General features: G+C 34.8%; 1 protein-coding gene across 9 annotated transcripts in view; it reads left to right on the top strand.

Moving 5' to 3' along the window:
• SNTG1 (syntrophin gamma 1) overlaps window positions 1-16,631 on the top strand; it is a 211,096-nt gene that overhangs the window by 171,890 nt on the left and 22,575 nt on the right. For 8 of the 9 annotated variants that reach the window (XM_087931227.1, XM_087931232.1, XM_087931229.1 and 5 more), the window contains one exon: window positions 11,422-11,574. The exons of the other annotated variant lie outside the window; for it this stretch is intronic. In XM_087931227.1, coding sequence (XP_087787353.1) covers window positions 11,422-11,574 — 153 coding nt within the window. The remainder of the gene's footprint in view (window positions 1-11,421; window positions 11,575-16,631) is intronic. 9 annotated transcript variants of the gene reach the window in all.

The following is a 16,631-nucleotide window of genomic DNA, read 5'->3' on the forward strand; positions in this document are numbered from 1 at the left end:
TGGGTTGGAGGGAGTCCGGGAAACCAAGATAATAGCTATGGCCTCTTGCCCAGAAGGCCTTTTTCAGTTACTTATCAAATTAAAGTTATGAAATAAAATAGGTCATGATGGATGGAGAAATGTATTTTTGCAAACAAAGGGGATGTGGTTCTTATTCTGGAAGCATCATGCATTTTCTCCTCATATTGTACCCCTCTCTAGCAATGTCCACTGAGCCCATTTTATTGTAATACATTTCACAACACCTACAGATGACATTCAATCAAGAAAAGTTATAATCTAAATCATACTCAAAATATTTTATTTAGTTCTTTACCAATATAATTATTTTGTATATGCTGATATACATCTTTTGCATTTTATTCAAATATCTTGGTTGATGAGTTTGTTACTGCTTTGATCAATAATGTACCTAGAGTGTCCACCATATCATCTAGACTGATATGTGTGTGAATCAGCTTTGTGACTTCACCCTTTTCATTCAATATCTCACCATATCTAACTGCTTGTTCTTTTTTATATATTATTGGATAGGAAAAAGCTTCAATAGTAGATAACCATAGTGGAATTTTTAAATAATATTGCTTTTTTATCTTCTCCCAGTTTAGAAACAATGCTTCTCTAATATAATGTCTTCTAAAATACCCCTGCGTTTTAGTTCCCTTATACCAGAGGAAGGCATGCCACCCTAACAGTAAGTCATGTCCTTCTAAATTCAAAAGTCTAGTATTCCTTAGTGTTATCCACTCCTTTACCTACATCAGACTCATCGCTTGGTAATATAATTCCCAACTGGGTAAAGCAAATCCTCCTCTTATTCTTGCATCTTGTAGCAATTTAAGTTTTATTCTCGCTTTCTTGCCTTGCCAAATGTATTTTAGCACTATTTTGTTTAAATCTTCAAAAAATTCTTCCCCTAATCTGATTGGAATTGTCTGGAATAAGTATAAGATTCTAGGCAATACATTCATCTTAATTGTAGACATTCTCCCAATCGGTGATAATTGTACATTTTCCCATTTTATCAAGTCTGTTGCAATCTGTTGTTTAAGTTTAAGATAATTATCCTCCTTAAGTGTGCTACATCTTGGTGTTATGTGTATCCTTAAATACTTAACCTTATTTGTAACCTGGATCCTCAAAACTTCCTCCAATTCTTTCTTTCATCTTACTAACATGTTCTTTGCTAAAATCTTTGTTTTATCTTTATTTATTTTCAAACCTGCTACTTTCCCATACTCTTCTATCTTTTCTATCAGTTTAGGTGCTGACTCCAATGGATCCTCTAATATAAATACCAGGTCATCTGCAAAAGCTTGTAATTTATACTCTTCTTTTTTAATTTTCATTCCTTTTATTTCTTTTTCTTCTCTGATGTTCCTATTCAGCACTTCCAGTGTTAACACAAACAACAGAGGTGACAGTGGATATCCTTCTCTAGCCCCTTTTCTTATATCTATAAAGTCTCTTAACTCCCCATTTATCATAACCTTTGCAGTTTGTTTACAATATATCGTTTCTATGGCTTGAGTAAATTTTTTACCAAAGCCCATTTGGTCCAATTCTAACAGCATAAAATGCCAATTCATATTATCAAAGGCTTTTTGTGCATCTAAAAACATCAGAGCCATTTGTTTTTCGGGATGTGCCTCACGGTATTCCAGTGTATCTAAAATTATTCTCATATTATCTTTAATCTGTCTCTTCGGCAGAAATCCATTTTGATCAGGGTGAATAAAATTGTTTAAGTATCTTTTCAGTCTTCCTGCCAGAACTGAAGCAAAAATTTTATAGTCTGAATTTAATAGTGATATTGGTCTGTAGTTTTTAACTTGCTGTGTGTCTGTGTCCTCCTTCAGTACAAGTGTGATATATGCTTCTGACCATGTTTTGGGTATTCTCTTCTTTGTCATAACTTCATTCATCACTTCTAATAAGCGAAGATTCAATGTTTCCTGGAATGTCTTATAAAATTCCACTGGCAAACCATCTGGACCTGGTGCTTTCCCAGTGTTTTGCTTTTTTAAAGCTTCTGTTAATTCCATCAGTTTTATTACTTTCTAACATTATCTCAATATCTTTGGGTATCTGAAGCAAATTTGCTTCCTGAAAGTATTGTTGAATTCTTTCTTTCTGAACATTCTCTTGATGGTACAGTTTTCCATAATTATCTTGAATCATTTTTTTCTTCTCTGCATTTCCATAGCATACATGTTCTTGTTCATTTGTCAGTTGATTTATCCTTCTTGAGCCTCTTTCCTTTCTCAGTTTATATGCTAACCAACTGCCTAGTTTGTTTGCATCTTCAAAATAGTTCTGCTTAGCATTTTTAATTTTTTGTGCTATTTCTTCTTTTTCCATTAGACCCATTTTATGTTTAGTTATGTCCATTTTAATTTTAACGTCTTTTTTTTTTGTGGAAATTTCTGTAGTTCTTTTTCCAACTTCCTGTTGTCATCTTCCAATATTTTAAAAGTTTTTTTTCTGTTTTATATTTCTTTTCTTTGTATAGTCCATTATCAAGCCTCTTGTACAAGCCTTCATTGTGTCCCAGAGGTTCTGTAATGATGTATCCTGTTTTGTGCTTTCTTTAAAGAAAAAAGTCAATTCTCTCTCAATTTTCTGTTTAAAGTCTTTTTTCCTTTAATATCATATTATTTAAAGTCCATCTAGATCTCCTTTTTGTCCTTTCCATACAAGTGTCATTGGATTGTGATCTGCCCAGGTACTTGATTCTATTTCAATGTCTTGTATGTTAGAAAGCAATTCTGTTGACATCCATATCATATCTATCTAGACCATGATGTATGTCTATTTGAATGAAAGATATATTGTTTATTTTCCTCATTTCTCTCTCTCCATGCATCTTTTAAGCTTATCTCATCTACCATTAGAAAGAAGGATTTTTGGCAATGTCTTTCTAGCTTTCTTTGCTGTTTTTTGTGTTTTATAGTCCAATTTGTCATTTATTATTCCATTAAAATCTCCCATCAGACAGATATTAGCATAGTCAAGTTCAATTATTTTCTTATGTAATTTCCTGTAAAAATCTTCTTGGTTATAATTTGGAGCATAAATTGCTATTAAAAGTATCTTTAGATTATTGTCCATTATCTCCACCATCAAAATCCTTCCGTCATCATCTGTATATATTTGTTCCACAGGGATTGTATCTCTAATGTATAACACCACTCCTCTCTTTTTACACTGTGTCAATGCTGTAAATAATTTCCCTAATTTTTGTTGTTTCAATATATAATCATGTTGTTTTTTAATATGTACTTCTTGTAGACAGATTATATCAAATTTTAATTTCTCTAACTTATGAAATATTTTTCTTCTTTTAGTAGCTGAATTAAGTCCATTTATATTAATTGTAATCAGTTTTCTCTCTTCCATTTTAGACTTATAAGACGGATTTATTGCTCTAGTAGATCTTAGTTCTTGTTGCTCTCTGGGTACGGCACCTTCTTCTTTTTCAATTACTGCTGTATATTCCTCTTGAAATTCAGTTAACGACTCTTCTTTCTTGTATCTTCCTCCCTTCCTCTGAAATATTCCAGATAGAATAACTCAGCTTTTTCAACTGTATCAATTCTGTGTCTTTGTTCCTGCCAGGTAAACATGAGACCTTCTGGTATCAGCCATCTGTAATTTACTCCTCGCTTAAGTAACTCTTTGGTCAAAAATAAATATTCTCTTCTTATCTCTCTCACACTTCTCAGTACCTGTTTCAGTACCACTGTTTCTTTATCTTTGTACTTTAGTGTTTTTTCTCTTGCCGCCTGCAGTATTTGTGATTTAATTATTTTCTTAGTAAATCCGATATGAACTTCTCTTGGCAGTTTATTTCTCATCACATATCTTGTATAGACATGAAAAACTTCATCCATTCCATCCATCATCTTCTCTTTAGTTACTTCTAATGCTTCTGCCAGGATTTCTGTCATCATTTCAGCAAGGTTTTCACCCTTTTCTTCTATATTTTGAAATCTGATAGAATTCTGATCTATCAATTTCCCATCACAATGATTGCAGAGATCTGCCCTTTTCTCTTTTCATTTCACTCAATTGGTTATCCATATCTCCAATCTTCTTATCTCTTTGTACATCTTGTTCTTCAATTTTCTTGATTCTGTCCTCATATTGCATCATCATCTGTTGAATATTTTCAATTTTCTCATCTGTCTTTTTAGTTCTTTGCTCAATATTCTCCATTCTCTTTTCAATATGATCTGTTTTTACTTGTATCTTTTAAATTCCTTGCATAAACATCTGCAGTGTTACTTCTTTCTCCTTCTCTTGTTGTAACATCACCTGTATTGATCGTTGTCCTCCAGATGGTGAGAAGGAAGAAGTCAGGATTGAAGAAGCTGAGGCTGGTATCTTTTTGCTCATCTTATAATACTTAATAGGAAAATTGAGAAGAAAAAGCAAGAGCAGCCAACTGCCACTCCAATAAAAAAAAGCAAAAAAATAAAAATAAAAAAGGGAAAGGAAAAAAACCTTCAGACACTTGAATACCTTAATCCAATTGGTTCTAATTATGTAGAAAAAAAGGAAAAAAAGAAAAAAAATATAAAATGGAAAAAAGATGAAAAAATAAAAATAAAAAATAGGAATTTTTTTTTAAAAAGATAGAAATCTGTATATTCCCCTTGCTAAAAAGGTATAACAAAGGGAGGAGGAAGGGAGAAAAAAGTAGTCTTATTCCTGCATCAAAGGACTGAAATCCAAATATAAAAATCCAACTGGGGGGGAGTAGAAAAAAAAAAGGGGGGAAGAGAAAATGCAATTCTGTCAGTAAGCAAAGCACTGCCACTAAATGTTCGAGGCTCTTTACTAAATCAAAAAACAAAATTTCCAGTTCTCTTTTCAAGGTCACTTCAATCTTCTTTCTTCAATTTCAAATCCAGACTCCAGCTATCAGTAGTTCCACAGAAGAGCACCTGCAAACAATCTACATGCTCTTCCCACTATCTTTTCAATGAAAAGCACAGAATCCTTGAATGTAACAGCAAATGTATCAACAAGAAAGAAAGGAAAACAATGTATCCAAGCCTCCAGATGGCAGTGCTACTTATTTCCCTTTCCTTTCCCTTCCCCTCTAATATTAAAACCAGGAATAAAAAAAAAAGAGTCTAAAGTTATTAAAGAGAAGAAACAAGAGAAAAATTTTTTTCCAAAAAATTATTTTGAAAGGAAAAAATAAAAATTAAAAAGGAAAGACCAGTCCAGTTTAAAAATGGAAAAGTTTTTACAAAAATCCAAAGTTCCAATGAAAAGAAAAAAAAAACCTTCAGGTTTAGTTTGTGCTTAATCTCGCCACATGAGCACTTTTATCTTCACTTTTAAATTTAATTTTTAGTCTTTTAAGATGTTCTCTCCAGAAAAAAATAAGTAGAAAATTATCTCACCAAACTGACACACTTTCTTTCCAGCTTTCTTCCATTCCGGAGCTGTCCCAGCTTCAGCAGCTTTAATGGCTGCCTCTCCACTGCAGGAAAAAAGGGCTTCTCCTGGACCTAGCAGGGACTTTGTGATGTCCCTGGGATCAACAGGATGTGCCCTCCTCAGTCACCATCTCTACGGGACGGTTTAGGTCCATTTGGACCATCCTGCAATGGAGATATCAGCAGCGATCTTAGAGCTTAAAGATTGCATGCTGTACTGCCAGCTCCAATCCTGTGTTTATTGATGGGATAATTTTCCCTATTCAGCTTTGAAAGGAAAAAGATTAATCTCTGTTCCTGAAAAGAAACTGGTTTGAGATATCAGGCTAGTTCCTGTGTCTATTTGTTCTGGTAATTGGTTTAACAAGCAACAGCTACTGTTGTTATATAATTATTTGTATTGTGTTTGAATTTTTTCCTGCCTCATGGTTTCTTTTTTTATCTGGGAGGGGGTCTTCTTTCACTGCTTTAGTGATATCTGGTACTGTCCTTTTGGGGTGTACTTCCAAGAGGCAGGATGTAAGCTTGGCACTGATTTTTTACTGCCTTTCTGGAGGGCACGTGACCTTTCCTTAGATTTGGATGATTTCCTTAGGACAGAGGTCGCCAAGCTGTGGGCTGTGGCCTGCTGGTGGGCCATGAGAAAATTTTGGTGGGCCACAAAGAAATCTCACCCCCAGAGCACCCTCCCAAAGCAATTAATCCAGGCTGCACAGAAACACAAGGCTGTTCAGCCCACATGGCCCACGGGAACCCTCCCTGCCCTCTCACTCCTTACCCAGCAAACTTGTCTGCTAAATTGCTATTTTTCCTTTCTCCGACCATCATCTGTTCTGCTGTGCCAGAAGATTTAGATTAGCTAGGAAGCAGGAAATGGTTGGATTTCTTGCTTTTTAGCTAAGCACAGCCAAATCTCCCTTAGGACTGAAGGTTTGCTTTCAAGCAAATTCAGTGCAGATTCACGGCAAGCAAATTTGCAAGACTGAGCTAGCCGATGGCAGATAGATCACTGAATGATTCTGTGAGCAACTCAATCTGCCTGCTTTGCCTGATTTTGGATAAAAGTTGCTTTTTATATAAACAAAATCAATATTTACATACATGGTGTGTTGTGAGTTAATTTTGTGAGTTTGCTTGCAAGCAAATTTCGTGTGACAGACTGAGCTAGTCAATGGCAGATAGATAGATTTCTGAATGATTCTGTGATTCTTTGAGCAACTCAATCTGCCTGCCTGCTTTGCCTGATTTTGCGTAAAAGTTGCTCTTTTTTATAAAAAAAATTCAATATTTATATAAATATTTATAATATGTACATACAAGCCATGCCCAGCCAGTCACATGACCACCAAGGCACACCCACAAATTAGGCCACACCCACAGAACCAATTAGTGGTCCTGGGATCTAAAATTATGAGTTTGGTGGTCCCTGAGGTCCAAAAAGTTGGCAACCCCTGCCTTAGGATATCTTGTGAGATGAGTGAGACCAGCTTGTATCTTTAAGTGGTGCAAATGGAGCTAAGAATTGCTTTTCCTGGGTGTGCTTTTTCTGGAGAGCTTAAATGACCTCTCTGCTGAAGGGTTTCACTTTATGAGCAAGAGTTGGTGCTGATAGTTATCACTGCATTTTAACTATTTTAATTCCTCAAGGTGCTCTGGCACCCTGCCTGATTTGTAACTCTGGCTTGCAGGTATTTATAATCTAATGATCAGTATTTAGGCAGCTTTTTGCAAGCAAAGAAGCTTTTTGTATTTTTGTATAGGTAATCCTTGACTTACAACAGTTCATTTGGTGACCATTCAAAGTTACAATGGCACTGATAAAAGTGACTTATGACCGTTTTTCACACTATGACCATTGCAGCACCCCCACTGTCATGAGAAGCCAGATGAGGAGAAGCGCCCCTTGACGTGAATGACATCGAGTTGGCCATGCCCATCCAGTCACATGACCACCAAGCCCTACCCACCAACTAAGCCATGCCCACAGAACCAGTTGTTAAAAAATTTGAATCCTACCACTGATACTGTGTACCTTTGGCCCATCTGGTCTAAAATATTAAGTTTTTCCATTTATCACTCAGCATTGGATGAAAGTGGAATCTTCTACTGGTATATTTGATCTTGGAATCAGAGCTGAGATTGAGAGTATTTTTATTATAGCATAAAGCTCCCAAATTGCAGGTAGAATATTGCAAGTGGAAATATCAAACTTATTTGCAATGGCATTGGTGTTATCAACCAACACAACTAAGTCTTCAAATGCAAAATAACCAGAAGGATTTGACATAGAGTTTACAGCACGTTATAATAGATTTGGGAGGATTAAAACTTGGCAGCAATATATAAAACAGAATAAGCTATAAGCAGAGAGAAAGTAATATGAGAGAACAACAATTTCTCTGTTTCAATTCAAGTGAAAACTTTGCTTGGCATTTTGTTGAATTTGAATTGTAGGACTGACTTAGATAGCTTTTAGCTTTTTCTGTCATGGGGCTGATTTATGGAAAAGATTCAGTGGTAGTACACACATATTAATTCATTGTGTAACTGCTATCTGCTGAAGAGTTAGAAAGATACCACACTAGACAGAGGGAATCAGTTATCTTATTCATTATAAAGGTACAGTGTTTGGAACCAATGGAACATTGCCTTAAAATGTGAGCAATCTTAATTGGTTGAATTTAAACCTATCTGGTTTGACATTGTGTGGTTTTAGTTACTGTTTTTGTTTAGAAACATTCTTGAACCTTTTATGCCTTCCCGTTCACAATCTGTTCAATCTGTATTTCACAAATGTGAGATTGACAATAGAAGATTACAAGTATTGGTATCATTATACTAGAATATTACAAGTACAATCATTATAGTGTTAACGTACATTTGATGAAAATATCATAAATATCTCATATCTATTTGTCACGTATAAAAGATCTGGACCATAAATGAAATTCCAATTAAACTGAGTTTTTATTAATTATGCCTATGCACAAGAAACTACTGAACTAATGGTTAGCATTATCTTGGTGTTAGATAAGGGTCAACAGAATTCAAGATGGGTTAGATTTGGTATGTGTGGCTATGTAGAGACTCTAGGCTTATTCCTTTTTTGATTCCATCCCCAGGTTCTGTCACTCATTCTCTTACTGTGCTGCTACTATGAGGAATTTTGGTAGCTAAATTAATCATGGAATTTTGCCCTTTTCCTCACATTTGTATCCTGCCTTTTTAAAGGAATTTCAACCATTAGATTATTTTTGGTAGGATAAATAGTTAACAGCCAAGTCTATACAGTGACAGTGAAAGCTAATTTACTTAGAATTACAACTCAAACCAGAGATTAAAAAAAATAATTAAAAGCCCAGGTGAATTGTATGTAATAAATATTTAGATGAAGAATTTTGTAGCACTGTGCTTTTTTAGCCAGAAATAGATAAAAGATTGTAGACAAAAACAATATAAGCTTTTGTCTTTAAGGGGTACCAGCAATAAAAACTTCTGAAAGGTATGATTTGACTATAAAATTTGATAAACTTTCTTTGTTGCTTTAGAACTTTCTATGCTTTTCAAAGCAACTATCCACCAAATCAGTTGAATGAATGTGAACAGCATAGCAATCAGGATTTGCAATCACGAAAAAGAAATTATTTTTGCAACTATGTACCTCAGAAAGCTGATAATAATACTAAAGCAAGATGAAGGCTGATAGGAAGGTAATGATCAAGCAAGTTGTATGATTATCAGCTTCTCAAATTTATATCCAGAAAAGGGATAATGGAGCATCAGAATATGACTGCCTAGTGTGTCAAAATAATTGGAATTGACCTTAATTATAGCATAAAAATGCTTTTAATTATATTTATCATGTTCCCATCACATCAGCAAGGGAAGATGGATACTTTTCTTCTGACCCAACATTAAATAATGAATAAAGAGCACTGCAATTCAATGGTGGGAAAGGTTTTCTGTCTCAGTATGTTGTGGTGGAACAGGTTAACACTATGGAATATGTTATTGACAAGTTTACTGAAAAAAATGAAAATAACCCCACAGATGGTGGGGGGACTGGAAACCAAGTCCTCTGAGGAAAATTGCAAGGAATTGTGTATGTGTAGCTTGCACAAGGGAAGACTGAAGAGAGATATGAAGCAGTCTTCAGATATCTAAAGTGTTGTCAGAGACAATAAGGAATAGACTTGCTCTTTATTGCCTGGAGAAAAATGCTAATGGGTTGAAACTACAGGGAAGTAGATTCAGGCTGGATGTTAAGAAAAGTTTCTTCATAATAACTGACATTAGTCAGTTGAATAGGTTGCTTCCTAAGTGGTACTAAAGATCTTCGCATGGGCTGGATATCTGTCCAATGTTTTATATTTGTCCAAAATGCTTCAGTGGATCCTGAATCAACCAGAGGGTTGGATTCGATGACTTTTAAGGTCACATCCAATTCAGTGAGATGATATTTTTGTAAGAGAATATCTGCTGAGCAATGAGAATAATTTAGCCAAAATCTAAAGAATAAAGTTCTCCTTTTTTAAGACTAATAAATATAATAGATATGATATAGCTGTGTAGCAATGCAGCAATACCTTCAAATTTGTACTGATAATGCCTTGTGCATGAATAAATGTGGATTGTTGATTTACATACCCTCAAGCATCAGAGGCCATACTTAACCATTGCTGGTTTTGTTATTAAAGTTTTTTTATAATGTTTTAATAGAAGTTTTATGGACAGTATGTATGCATTTTTATTTGCAAAGTGCAGCTCAGTAACATATACAGATCACAGACTGAGGTTCAATAGTAATTTCTGTTAAACAAGCTGAGACTTTTTCTACTCATAACTCTCCCTGATTCCTAATTTGATTTATAGGCTGATTATTATAATATGTATTCAAATATGGCTATGATTATCTCCAATCAGCCAAGGTAAAAGCAAATTGCATTTATTCTAATTAGCACATGAATTTACCAGTCTAGGTGTATATAGTAGTATTTAATCTAATCTAATCTAATTTATTCAATTTAATCTCTTTCTTTCCACTTTTCTAATTTCAAGGTGGCAGCTTTTAGCCACAGAATTGTTAATTAATAACCTCCCTTTTTAAATTTTAATTTTTTTCAGACTAGCAATTTATAATAATTTGACTTTAAAAAAGAATCATAGCAAGATTGCCTGTCTAAATGAATTCTTACAGATACACAGTTATCTGGGAGATTTTCACACATATTTCAAACAGTGGTGGGATTCGAATTTTTTTACTACCCGTTCTGTGGGTATGGATTGGTGGGCATGGCAGGGGAAGGATACTATAAAATCTCCAGTCAGAGGTGGTATTTTTCAGTTATCTGAACTACTCAAAATTTCCGTGATCAGTTCTCCAGAACTGGTCAGAACCTGTTGAATACCACCTCTGATTTCAAAGTGATAATCAAAAATAAAAGGACAAAGCAGCAATATTAGAATAGAGTAATAGGAAGTAGCATAAAAAAATATCTTGAAGCAGGAATCTAATGTAAGAAATCTATTTGTAGAACTTAATCTAAGTAATAAGTCATCTTGGGTAAAGAAATGAGCCTTCATATTTTTAGGAGAGAGCATGCATTGATACTGAAGAGCATGGGTTGATACTGAACTTTGAGAGGAGTGACAACTTATACCCATATTTGGGGGGACTGGGAAACAATTCCTAAATTGCACCTCACAACTTGCCTTGGAACGTATAATGTTTAAATGTTATTAGTGTAATTTCAGCTGTATAGGAGAACCATTAATAATAAAATATATGTTTTAGTCAGTATATTCTTAATTTAATTTATATAGAACCAGATAATTAAAATAAAGGCATAACATTTACATGGTACGTTACTCTGTGTAGGTACTTTGTTCTGCATCTAACATGTGCATCAATACTAGAAGAAATTTTAATTGATGTATGCAAGATTATATAACTCCAGGTTTTCATCAGGACAGTGATATACTGGATCGGCGAAAACACTGCTTTGGAGTACAATCTGAAATGGGAGAGGATCTCTACTTTTCTGTGGAATTAGAATGTGATCTTATACTATGGGAAAAGGCCTTCCAATCAGCAACTTTTTTTGAAGTGGAAAGAATACAGGTAAGACATATGGGATGCTCAATTTAGATTTTTTTTTTAGCTTTGTCATTATGTGATTGATGATAGTGCTAATACAATTCTGATATGGTTTTGTTTTGTATTGTTCTTAAAGCTAGCTTTGGAATATTCTAATCATAAAGCTTCTAATTAGCTGGCCTTCTGATTAGCAAGCTAGTTGGATATGAGCTGGATGTTTGATAGATCCACATATCTGTTAGATGGATTTGTATTCAAAGGGTGTCCACTGACAGTTTTATCATCAATTGAAATAAATTATTAGAGGGAATGCCTTTGGAATTAACAATTGGCCTTGTATTTTTCAATATTTTTATTCATGACGTATGAGGTAGAGGGAAGGCTTATAAAACTTGCAGATTATACAAAACTAAGTGAATTAGATAAAACTCTAGAAGACAGAGAGAATTAGAAGGAACTTCATGGGTTAGATAAGTGGCTGAAAACAGCAGAATTTAATTTAATAGGTTAAGAAGTTATTTACTGAGGGGAAAAAAGTAAAATGCAAAGCTGTATGATGGGAGATACTTAACTTTCTAGTGGCACATAAAAACTTTGTAGAAATCACAAATTGAATAAAATTTGGCACTATGACATGACTGTTAAAAAGGCAAACATAATTTTAGATTGAGTGCCAGTTGGTGTAGTGGCTAAATTATCAGGCTATAAACTAGAGGGATTGTTAATTCTGATTTTGCCTTAGGCACAAAGCCAGCTGGATCTTGGGTCAGTCACTTTTTCTCAGTACCAGAAAGGTGGCAATGGGCAAACCATGTCTGCAAAACCCTGCCAAGAAAACTACAGGGACTTGTTCAAACAGTTTCTGGGAATCAGATAAGATGAAAGAAAATAGATTGAAACAATGAAAATGAGATCAGCTAAGGTCAACCAGGAGTGGAATGAGTATTCCCTGTCATTTAGAAATAGGGAATAGGGAAATAGGGCATACCTGGTTGACCTTAGAGGATCCCCAAAAACTAAGCAGTTAAGCAAATTCCAGGGCTGTAAACTAGACTGGGAAATTAAGGGAAAAACAGAAATCAACACAGATTTTATTTCACATTGGTCAGGACCCCACCCCCCCATGTACTCAGAGCACAGTCCTTATACAAAGAAAGGCCCTGTAGGTTAAAGGGACTATAAGCTCACTCAGGAGACACTGAGGGAATTAGAAAAGTTTACTCTCAAAAATAGCTAACAAAGGAGGATATGATAATACTTTTCAAATACCCCAATGGGAAAAATACATAGAAGAAGGCACCCTTTTATCTCAGAGTGCCAGATATAGCATAATTATTTAGGTTACTGCAGGGCAATTAATAAGTAGGAAAAACATTCTTAAATGTAAGAAATCTATAGGGGAAAAATTAAAAGGAATGTGATGAGTTTCCCCTTCACTGGATATATTCAGAAAGTGAGCATGGCTGTTTTAATTTGGATTACTGTGCTAAGTAAGGGAATTGGGCTTGATGATTTAAATAACCCTTTCAAATCTCTATATTGTTAGTGTTATATCTCTATATTGTTAGTGTTATATTAATGACCTTTGTGTTAAAAAATATTTAAACCAAATACATATTAGCTAGTTCTTGCATCCCAAACCTTCAGGTGATGAATGAGAGAGTTTGGTCTGTTTGATACTCTCAAACAAACCAAACGATAAGTTGTGCTATTAGCAGAGATGATGTGTTTTCTTCGTTTTATTAGATTATATTGAGAACAGGAAAATAGACTGTTTAGCAAGACTTTTTATTTTCAGGAAAGTATTACAGGTGAAACTCGAAAAATTAGAATATTGTGCAAACGTTCATTTATTTCAGTAATGCAACTTAAAAGATGAACCTAATATATGAGATAGACTCATTACATGCAATGCAAGATAGTTCAAGCTGTGATTTGTCATAATTGTGATGACTATGGCTTACAGCTCATGAAAACCCCAAATCCACAATCTCAGAAAATTAGAATATTACATGCAATCAATAAAACAAGGATTGTACATAGAACAGTATCGGACCACTGAAAAGTATAAGCATGCATATGTACTCAGTACTTGGTTTGGGCCCCTTTTGCAGCAATTACTGCCTCAATGTGACGTGGCATGGAAGCTGTCAGCCTGTGGCACTGCTGATGTGTTATGGAAGACCAGGATGCTTCAATAGCGGCCTTCAGCTCTTCTGCATTGTTCGGTGTCATGTCTCTCATCTTTCTCTTGCCAATACCCCATAGATTCTGTATGGGGTTTAGGTCAGGTGAATTTGCTGGCCAATCAAGCGCCATAATCCCATGGTCATTGAAACCAGGTTTTGGTGCTTTTGGCAGTGTGGGCAGGTGCCAAGTCCTGCTGGAAAATGAAGTCAGCATCCCCATAAAGCTCGTCTGTGGAAGGAAGCATGAAGTGCTCCAAAATCTCCTGGTAGATGGCTGCATTGACCCTGGACTTAATGAAGCACAGTGGACCCACATCAGCAGATGACATGGCTCCCCAAATCAACACAGACTGTGGGAACTTCCCACTGGACTTCAAGCCTCTTGCAGTGTGTGCCTGTCCATTCTTCCTCCAGACTATGGGTCCTTGGTTGCCAAATGAGATGCAAAAGTTGCTCTCATCAGAAAAGAGGACTTTGGACCACTGAGCAACAGACTAGTTCTGTTTTTCTTTAGAATATTGTGCAAACGTTCATTTATTTCAGTAATGCAACTTAAAAGATGAACCTAATATATGAGATAGACTCATTACATGCAATGCAAGATGCTTCTGACATTTCTTGTTCAGGAGCGGCTTGACAAGAGGAATACAACATATGAAGCCCATGTCCAGGATCCGTCTGTGTGTGGTGGCTCTTGATGCACTGACTCCAACCTTGGTCCACTCCTTGTGAAAGTCCCCAACACTTTTGAATGGCCTTTTCCTGACAATCCTCTCCAGGCTGCAGTCATCCCTGCTGTTTATGCACCTTTTTCTTCCACACTTTCCCCTCCCACATAACTTTCTATTAATGTGCTTTGATACAGCACTTTGGGAACATCCAACTTTGTTTGCAATTACCTTTTGAGGCTTTCCGTCCTTATGGAGGGTGTCAGTGATGGTTTTCTGCACAACTGTCAGGTCAGCAGTCTTTCCTATGATTGTGATTCCTACTGAACTAGACTGAGAGACCATTTAAAGGCTCAGGAACCCTTTGCAGGTGTTATGGCTTAATTAGCTGATTAGAGTGGGACAATTTGAGCCTAGAATATTGAACCTTTTCCCAATATTCAAATTTTCTGAGATTGTGGATTTGGGGTTTCATGAGCTGTAAGCCATAATCATCTCAATTATGACAAATCACAGCTTGAACTATCTTCTTTTGCATGTAATGAGTCTATCTCATATATTAGGTTCACCTTTTAAGTTGCATTACTGAAATAAATGAACTTTTGCACAATATTCTAATTTTTCGAGTTTCACCTTTATGTGATAGATTTAAATCTCAGAAACTTACTGAAAGCTTACTGAATGACCTTGGGCAAGATATTATAAGGATAACTTACCTCACAAGATTGTTCTTGAACACAGTAATTGCTCTGAACTCATTATGTAACAGTAAAGCTCAAGACAATAAAAATGAATAAAAAGAGCAGACTTCTGGGAAACAGAAGTCACTGAATTGAATTGATTTTAGTGTATGGAAGGAAAGTAAACTTAAAGGGCCCATTTTTAAAATAGAAAGTAAAAAAAGCCTACCAGGACCCACAGAAACCCTTTTAAAAATGCTTCCATTACAGAATAATGTCCTCTTCTTTACCTAAACTTTTGAGAAGTATAGCCTATGCTCCAAGGATATGGGATGTATTTGTGTGGTCAATATTCTGCACAAAAGTATTGTCAAATCATATCTGGAAGCATCACTAAGAAAAATTTGCCCAACCTAATCAATATATTTCATAGACATTTTTGTTTAATATGCATTCAGCCAATATTATATATGCCTTACCTACATTTGATGATTATTTTTTATGGTATGCATGTGTTTAATGTTGACTATATATGTGGATTTGCTTTTCTTGTTTTGAGCAGTAGGGAGGGATATGGCTCCTACTGATCTGATTCTTCTTGGTAAACTGTGCATCTGGCAGATCATTAAAGCCATAAATAACCATGAGTAACTGAAGGATGGTTTCCATGGATACAATCCTAGTGGCTTACATAAACAGAATGAATAAGAGAATTGTTTGATTAGTAAAATATCTTACTTTTTTTCTCTCCACATAAATTTGCAAGTGGTGATGCAAAAAAGTGTGCATATGTGTGTCTAAATAAATAAATAAGTGAAGAATCTTTATCAAAATGCAAAGTACAAATATTTTTGTATGAATCCAGATATAAATAGTTATAATAGTTCTGTGCATCTCAAATATGAAAAAATACCTCAACATTCTTCTAGCTAAGTCATTATAGTTTGGTTCATAGCAAAAAGGCAATGAAACCATCAAATCAAATTGTTATTATGGTCAAAGACCAGCATACTATGAAACCAATATAGTTCATGGTATTGAATTTTTAAATGATACCTCATTCTAATCCTGCTATGACTTTCTATTTTGCATTCTTACTAGGAAAACAAGAAAAACTTGTTTTGATTTACCCACACCTTTAATATTCAAATTACCTAACCATTACATGTGTTTCTTTTAATTGACATTTATTGCTTTTTTAATAGTGTCTACGTTTTTTATTTCAGAAAAGAAGTTCATTGAGCATTATAATATATTATTAATTCCAAATTTTTACATTTCTTATTAAATCAATTCTAATTGCAAATATTGACCATTAAAAAATCATGCTTTAGGCTCTGTTCTTCAAGCAGAACAATTCACAGACCCAATTTTAAGATTCTATATTTTTGCTAATGAGTACAAGTGACAAAATAAGTTACCTCTCATACAGAAAATCAGTAATAAAAATTAAAAAAATCATTCTGTATGGCAAAATATTTATTGTAAATCAATCAGTTAATGACATTTGTTTAGCCACCCATCTTAAAACCAAACCCAGGAAT

This window comes from Pseudonaja textilis, chromosome 3, assembly GCF_049901715.1.
Source record: "Pseudonaja textilis isolate UNSWEBS1 chromosome 3, rPseTex1.2, whole genome shotgun sequence".
NCBI classification, from domain to species: Eukaryota; Metazoa; Chordata; class Lepidosauria; order Squamata; family Elapidae; genus Pseudonaja; species Pseudonaja textilis.